Source organism: Vigna radiata, chromosome 1 (assembly GCF_000741045.1).
Source record: "Vigna radiata var. radiata cultivar VC1973A chromosome 1, Vradiata_ver6, whole genome shotgun sequence".
Taxonomy (NCBI): Eukaryota; Viridiplantae; Streptophyta; class Magnoliopsida; order Fabales; family Fabaceae; genus Vigna; species Vigna radiata.
In genome coordinates, this window is record NC_028351.1 from 30,007,350 (window position 1) to 30,016,178 (window position 8,829).

The window sequence follows — 8,829 nt, forward strand, 5'->3', positions numbered from 1 at the left end:
AACCTTTTCTCTTTCATCCCTACTCTAGCCCCAATTTAAAAAAAAAATCAGAAATACTTGCTTTATTTTAATAATTCTCATTCTCAAAACTAAAAAAAAACCCTTACTCACCTCCTTTATTCCTCTCAATCCTTTCTCTTTCATCTCTCTCACTCAAATATTTTCTCTGTCATCTTTGCACTAGTCCCAACTAAAAAAACACACATTATTAAATAAAATGGTTAGAGAAAAAAAATACTTACATAAACAAAAAAATTAAAGCACCTAGTTTTTTCTTTATATAATTTTAAATAAAATTTCAAGATTTAGAATTTTTATTGTATTTTGATTTGTTTTTTCTTTAGTAAAGGAAAACAAGTTAATGAATTTCTACCAAAAATAAATAAATGGTCACAGAGCAATGTTATGTAGTAGTCTCTGAATGTAAAGGAAGGATGCTCATAAGTTTTGGTGCAAGTTGTGCTCGTCGGCTATAATATATATAGTGAAGATAATGAAATTAAAGAGATTTTGAATGAACTTTTTTCGGAAGGTGAATATGTCAGTGACTCGACTCTTTACAAAAGTAAATTGTTTAATAATGAGTGTTTTTTTAGTTGGGACTAGTGCAGAGATAACAGAGAAAGTAAGAGAAAGGGTTGAGAGCAATGAGAGAGATGGGTATGAGTTTGATACCATGTTAGAAGTGGGTTCTAGGCCTAACTCAACCCCACAAAACCGGCTTGTAAGGTGAGGTCTGCATCCCACTTATATATTATAAATTGGCCTTATCTCTAGTCGATGTGGGACTTCCAACACACCCTCCTCACGCCAATGTATACACATATCGAGCGTGAGACTAGATATTAATGGGTGGTCCGATAACGGCCCAATAGCGGGTGGAACAATCTGCCCAACAAATATCGCTATGATAGACTCTAACCATAGCTCTCATACCATGTTAGAAGTGGGGTTTCTTTTTTTATTTTTGTAATTTTGAGAATGAAATTTATTAAAATATCCTTAACCTTAAAACTTAGAATTCATGATATATAAGGAGGGTATTTTTGTGTATTGAAACCAACTGAAAAACAGATGTACACAAATTAGCAAACCCCTATATAAATATATATATATATATATATATATATATATATATATATATATATATATATATATATATATATAAAATAAAATGGTTGACTGATGCTCACAGCACCATGTACTATAGTGAAATTCAAAGGAATAAGAATAAATAAAGAAAACAAAGATTATCACTGTCTTCACAATATAACTAATTATGCAACTTTTAAATATCATTCTTTTTGCACACGTAAGACTATAATATAATTGAAATATGCGTAAAAAAAAAAAAAGTCTAGGTAAAGCATGCCATCATTCTTCAGTATGTGCATCATGTTAAACATCTCTGGTTGTGATCTAATATAAAGGAAGCAACACGGCCGGCACACAGCATGGTAATTTAAAATATGACATCTCTGTACCATGTATAATTTATGCATCATGAGACAGTCCGTAAGATCATGATAACTACAAAACACACGATTTAAATCTTTAATAATCTCAAACATAGGACAAACAACATCACAGCAATGCACCTAAATATTCCTATGTAGCATAACCAGATACATACCCAATGCCTCGTGAAACCTTATATATTAACTTGGTGTCTCTACGATTATCAATTAATTTAAAGAATACACATACTGTACCGCAAGGCATATCAATTTTAAAAATGGAAAAATTGCAACACAAAAAATAAAGTTACGTGATCGTAACAAATGTAATCCCAGGAGTACACTATGAAGTATGAACCATAAAACTTCATTCATCATTGCAATCAAACTGTTTTTGTTTCCATCAATGCTCACACTTAAAAATGTAGGTAGTCAATTTGAAGATGGAATCATTTTTTAAGATGATTGCAAAACGTTCACATTATAAAAAGAAATAAGAAAAGTTACGCTTGCATTACACAATAGAAGACAATGAAATAAACAAGTTTGTTCAACTTCAATACCTAATACTCCTGTAATCCGTGCAGCTTTCCTTATCTTCCATAAACTACAAATTCTGTTACATAATTCACAATACATGATGCATTAGTCCTGATGAAGAAAAATATGAGACTTAATTAAGAGGTTTAAACATCATAGAAGTTGTCCTAAAACAAGAAAACTTATCCAAACAGAGCACTCCATCCTACAGAAGTTTATGATGATTTTGCGGAACTGTTAGTGAAGGCATTAACTAATTAAAGAAAATATAATTGGACAAAGGCAATGTTTAAATGTTAAATTAACGAAGACTGATAGTGTTGGAGACATACAAGTAAAGAGATATAATGATTAGTATCTAGATAAACAATCCTATTATATTTATAAAAACTACATTCTACTTAAACAAAAAAATATCAGCAACAAGTTGAGAGAAAGAATTGAATGGAATAACGTACCTACTATCCTTTGAGCCACCTGTGACACTTGGTAACGTTCAATTCAGCCATTACAAGTACATAGTCTATCAGTCTGCTCAAGAATCTCATGCAAGCAATTCTCCATGGTTGCCAAAGGCATTAATCCTAATAAGCCTCAAAAGCCTGCAAAGAAACTTAGCCCCAAGCTCATGTATAATGCTCCATAGAAATTTGAATTCTCTTCTTCTCCTTCGATTGCTGGTTGTTCAGTTTCTTGTATTGTCTCATCTCCTGGACAACTTTTGTTGAGTTGCTCTCCACAAAGATTAATATTTCCTTCAAAACAAGAGGCTTCAAAGGTTTCAAAATGTCTTCCCCATGGGATTCTTCCACTGAGATTGTTGTTTGATAGGTCTAACACTCCAAGACTGTCTATGTTGGGAAGAGTAGAAGGAATATTGCCAGAGAAATTATTCCTTGATAAGTCTAGGAATTCCAGCGAAGTTAAATTCCCAATTTCAGAAGGAATCTCTCCGTAAAAGTTGTTTCTTGTAAATTCAGAGAAACCAATCCAAGTAAATATCCAATCTCTTTGGGTACTTCACCTGTTAAACTGTTACTTGAGAGGTCAATGCTCTTAAGAAGATTCTCTGGATTCCAAAACTCATGATCCTGACCTTTCCACGCCAATAATAAGTAAGAGTCATAAATATTGCTATCAGATCGCTGAGTTGAAATTTTTCGTTTCCTTACAATTTCTCTTGGAATTACAATCCTTTCCAACAACGTGGTAAAATTTCTGAAACATGTTGGTATTTCACCTGACAAATTATTCTTTGAGAGGTCCAAGACCTGAATTTGACTCAAATAGCAAAGATGCAGAGGAACACTTCCAAAGAAGTGATTTACTCGAAAGCTCAGGATTTTCAGTTGTTGCATACTTTCCCCAATCCTAGAGGGTATTGGACCAGACAACAAATTTTTACTCACGTCCAATAAAGCTAACGTAGAACAATTTTTCAATGTGAGTGGCAGTTGTCCAATAAGATTGTTGTTTCGCAAGACCAGAAATTGTAATTTAACCAGAGTACCCATGGATTGTGGAATCTTCCCTGATAATTTATTATTTCTTAGATCAAGAAATCGTAGTGAACTTAGATGTTCCCAACACTCAGGTAGTTGCCTGCTATTTCATTATTTGATAAATCCAAAGTGTTCATTTTTACTGTTACCCTATTTTCACACAAAAGTGTATTTAAATATGAAAATTTATTTTCGGACAGATCCAATACGTTACGTATTGTAAAAATGAAGGAATTACACCTTCAAGTTTATTTGAATTATTGCATATGGATCGTAGAGAACAAACTTCATCGTTAAATTTGGTATCGCACCTTTGAGACTGTTGTAAGACATTCATCTTAATGGAAAAAAGACATTTTATGACGTATAAAGATAACATTTTATAACGTAGTTTTTGGAAGTCATAGTTCTGGACGTCATAATAAGTCTATACATTTTATGACATAGCAAAAATTTACGTTATAATATGTTCAAGTTATTATGACGTAGTTTTTAAAATCAGTCATAATATATACAAAAAATATTATGACGTAAATTTGTTGATACGTTATAATAAGTGATTTTCATAATATTATGACGTACAATTGTACGTCATAATATATGTTTTTTTTTAAAACAAATTATTATTACAATTGCAATGAAATTATAATCATTCATAATTGATTACATTCCAATTACAATTGATTCCATTCATAATAAAAATACATTCACCAACACTTCAACTCTAATATGTTATAAAATTCACTAGACTAAACACAAGGCAATGACAACACTATCTATTTTACACATGATTCATCATCATGGTAGATTTGAACCACATCCATGAATTAATTAGTTCCCGGGAGGACCACCAAAGAGGTATCGCAAGGAAGATCCACCGCCTGGAGGAGCATGAACCTTGGTAGATGGTCGATCCTGCACCCCAAAACCAAATCATCATTAACAACAAGTTCAATTGTTTTAGGCATTCAAAAAATAAATTTTAAATAAAACTGATACATTTTAACGTAAATTGTTTTATTAGTAAATAAAAATGTCTCATTCTTAAAGTTATTTAAGTCTGTCTAACCCTTAAGCCACATCATTGTTGAGTGTTAACTCAACAAAGAGGAAGCTAGTGCAATGCAGCACCCTTGCAAATATTACATAAGTTGTACAAAGTACGATATTTGTAAACACATATTATGTTAGTACAGGAGGTAGGATTTATGTCATTCTTCCAACCAAAAAGGCAAGAGAACCATGAAAGGTAGCTCAAGCAGAGACACATGGACTATTCTTAAAGTTTTGAAAGCTTTGCGCTAGAAATTTATGCTAAAAGGATCTCCCACAATGTAGTACTACTGCAATTAAAAACTATAGACTTTGTTTTGCCCCTTAGTTTTATGAACACTAAACTTGTAACTTCACTACTTTTAGCTTGACATTACTAGGAAATGCAAGAGGAGGAGACTCCAAAATGCATCAAATTTACTGTGAAAGCATTCTAGTACTTCCTAGGCTCATGTAAGTGGAGAGAAACAAGAATATTTAAAGCAAAGTTGAAGAAAGGGCAAGTTAAAATTAAAACAATCATAATAGATAACTAGGAAAGAGAAATCAATACAAATCTTTAGTTGCCTGCAATAGAAATCAATTCCATAAAGGTCTATATTGGTCTTAGATCAATGTATTTCCCTTCAATTACAAATATTCAAATGAAGTCACTAAGTATTTTAATTTTTTATAGTAAAGGCATCAAAGGGTGAAAGTGGAAACTGTAAATCAAAGCTACGGTATGTAGTAAAGAGAAAGCTTACTTGAATGATAAATTCTCCATCTTGCAGCCTCTGAACTCCACCTACCCTAATGAATCATACACATTATCCTATGGGACAAAATAAAACAAATAACCCCAAAAATAGAGAATAGTTAATTAACTTAAGTCTCAAAGTAACAAGTTTTTTAAGCAATTAAGATAGAATACCTTCATTTCAAACAAATTCAGTTTGTATCATACCTCATTGTCTGCAAGGTTGTATAAAGCAAAAGCAGCATTATGTTGCAAAGACCCATTTTTTGAGTCAAGAAGCTTGAGCAATGGCACTAAGCCACCATTGTGAGCAATACCAACTTGGTTATGTGTGTCCTGAAATCAACAAAAAAATGTATATTTATATTCAACCAAAAGAAATGCATATGTTGTTAAGAAGAACCAGAAATTCAGCATGTAAATGGACACTGGTCATAATAGCTTTATATAAAAAGGTGTGATATATCACTAAGATGATTTCCATTCTCAGAGATAAGCCACATATAACTATACGAGAATTAATGAGAACATGGAAATACATTGAATGTGTTACAGATCCAAATAATATGTTTGGTTTCTTTGATCATCCTTCTTCTACATACAAAAAAAACAGATAAAAGAAAAACCTCGACAATGGATGGAAGGAAGCAATTTTCTATTTAAGTAATAACAAAATGTGAGACAATAGAACAAGCAACCAATATTGATAAGAACCTTGATACTTAGAAAACATTATACCTTGCCTCATTTAGCGCTACTAACACTCCTTCTGAAGTGCCAGTAATTCACCATCTACCTTTTTACCAAGCTCCACACCTAAACATTGTCATAATTCAGACTTAGATGTGGCTGATTGCTAAAATGAACAACATAAACTAAGAACTTTTTATTACCAGTATCAAGCAACTGCAGAAGAAGGACAATATTATGGTCATCCTGCATAATTTGATCTTCTAAAGATAAGTATATTTAACAAATAAAATAGGATATAAAGTTAAATAAAATAAGATGAAACAATAACATAATAAACTATTATTCGGTCAATGTTTGATACATGATGAAAAAACCTTTATATTGATATATATATATATATATATATATATATATATATATATATATATATATATATATAATAAAATACTATTTCTGAAGTATAATAAGATTTAGTGAATACAAACTAAGATAATATATTTTATGTGATATAGATAGATTTAAGTACAAATTCTAGAATAAGGAACTATAGGAAAAAAAAAAAAGGAAACGTGGGCATAGACGTGTACATGGCTGGTTCAAAGCTTTTAGCTATTGGAATCATGCAAAATTGCTCAAAGGGTACAGTGGATGCTGAATAGCAAAAAGGCTTAACACGGAAACAAAGAGCCAAAGAAAAATAAAGAAAAATGATAGGGAAGTATTGGGACAGAAATTAAGACACAAAACCTAAACAAGACAGAGTTTACCATCAAAACACAAATAAGCAGAGCAACAATGAAGTTTCATCGTATAAACAAGTTACACTGCACTAGATTCTAAATACTCGCTATATTGGTCTCTCCAACAAGGTTGTTCACTCTTAGTCCTTTAAGTTCCCTCAATCCATCTGAAAGAAAGGAAAAAGTTATATTACAATAGTAAGTTTGAGAATATTAGAATTCATGAAACAGACCAGGACTCCACATGGAGTCATCTAAAACTGTGACATTTACCGCTAAAAATCTAGCTTTCCAATATTTTCCTGCAAGGCAACAAGTGCTGCAGCACAAAGGATGCCAATCTGTCTCATTCCACCTCCTAAGGTTTGCTTTACTATTATTCAATGGGGTATTATAGACGCAATAAATTTCATATGAAAGAGACCATAAAATCAGTCCTTTGGAACTTTCATTAATAAGTTAGATAAAGGCCAAGAAATATAATGAATTGTAGGAAAACAGGAAAAAGAACAGAAAGCATACGGAAACTGAATCAGGAGCTTGGACAAGCCTATTCACCGGAACACAAAGTGCCTGAAAAGCAAAACTTTTTAGTTAGAATGCGTATGTTAGCAGGAAGGAGAAACAAAAAGCAAACAGGAAACTAAAGAGCAAAAGGTAGATATATAATTTAAGGCAATTGTCAATAAGAAAAGTGATAAGATTATGCCACTTAGTGGAAAATAGGCAATGAAGGGATCTCCCACCTCTTCTTAACCCTAATCTCACTCCCTCCCTCTGGCAACAACCTCTTCCTCACATCACCACCGCCATTATACCTACCCGCCACCATCCTACCCTACTTCACAGTCTTCTTGTTACTCTCACACACCGATTTCACCTTCTCCCTCTCAAACATCTTCCTCGCCTGAATCTGACCCTCAACCACTGAACTTTCCTCTTTCTTCTTCACTCTCCCAACGGTCATCCCCCTCGATTCTTCGTCGATCTCCGAAAGCTTCCAGAAACACAATTTCCAGCGACTCTACATGGTGGTCGGCGTCGCCGCTATCTCCGCATTCAAAGCTGCAGCAACTGCCCTGTTGCTCTATGTGGAAGCAGCCTCTAATTTCTGCATTGAAGCAAAGAGGTGCTGTGAATTTCAAAGAATAGCAACAAGGAAAGAAAAGGGAAGAGGAAGAAGAAAAGGGAAGGGAAGAGAACAGAACGTTGAGAGTGGTCTGAATGCTTGATTCGACAGCTGCATAAAGGCGAGCAAAGGTGTCGTCGCCACAGGCATTTTGCTCGTGCTGCTTGACGATGTCAGAAATTAGGGCTTGCAAAAGAGAAAGTGAAAAAACCTCGAGAGTTAGAGATATTGAGAATGAAATATTATCATGAAGGTGTTGCATATTATGACCGGTATCAACAACTTTGTTATAATATATTTTGAACTTATTACAAGTTTGCCACCGTGCTGAATATTATGACTGATAGATATAACTCCGTCATAATATGTCTTATGTTTATTACGATATTACCACCGGTCAACCTATTATGACAGATGATTTTCATTCGTCATAATAGATTTGTCATAAAATGTTATTTTTCTACTAGTTAGTTATAAATTGTAATTTGTTCCAAAACCAATCTGGTACGAAGTCATCGATTCCCGCATTAGAAATATCCAGAAAATCTAGCTGACTTTGAGTCCGGAGCCAACTTGGGAAGCTAGGACCCAACTTGCAAGAAGCAAGACCCAGTGAAAGTAATTGGAAGGGTGGAGTCCATGTGGTAGCAAAATTCATAGACAATGAGTTGTCTGATAAATCTAGATCTATCAATTGTGATAAATTTGTGAGATGCAGTTCATTGATATCACCCTCGAGGTAATTCTCTCCAAGATAAAGAAACTGCAACTGATAAAGAAACCCAAGGGAAACAGGAATCTCGCCTCTTAGTTTGTTATAATTAAATTCAAGAAATGTGAGAGAGTTCATAACTTTTCTGAATCCATCTGGAATGGGACCTTCTAACAAGTTATTCTCGAGGGAAAGACTTTGAAGATTGGCAGTAAAGTTGCAAACCCAGTGAAATACAACCAGTGACTTTAATAGATTGTTTGA

The 8,829-nt window shown here is 33.3% G+C and overlaps 1 protein-coding gene across 15 annotated transcripts; it reads right to left on the minus strand.

Moving 5' to 3' along the window:
- Positions 1 to 4,142: 4,142 nt before the first annotated feature.
- On the minus strand, positions 4,143 to 8,128 carry LOC106770947. 15 transcript variants are annotated; one of them, XR_002666428.1, is made up of 10 exons: positions 7,933 to 8,128; positions 7,471 to 7,835; positions 7,247 to 7,297; positions 6,998 to 7,082; positions 6,752 to 6,891; positions 6,185 to 6,227; positions 6,030 to 6,107; positions 5,499 to 5,627; positions 5,299 to 5,366; positions 4,143 to 4,414 (listed from the first exon to the last, which is right to left on the minus strand). XR_002666428.1 is itself a non-coding variant. In XM_022775753.1 (4 exons), the coding sequence occupies exons 1-4, from the start codon at positions 5,876 to 5,878 to the stop codon at positions 4,281 to 4,283; spliced, it is 357 nt and encodes a 118-aa protein (XP_022631474.1). In that variant the 5' UTR covers positions 5,879 to 5,997; the 3' UTR covers positions 4,143 to 4,280. The 15 variants fall into 15 exon arrangements, 1 of the variants encoding a protein (XP_022631474.1); XR_002666342.1 differs by having other exon boundaries at positions 6,998 to 7,097; XR_002666302.1 differs by having other exon boundaries at positions 6,998 to 7,043; positions 7,933 to 8,127.
- Positions 8,129 to 8,829: the final 701 nt, after the last annotated feature.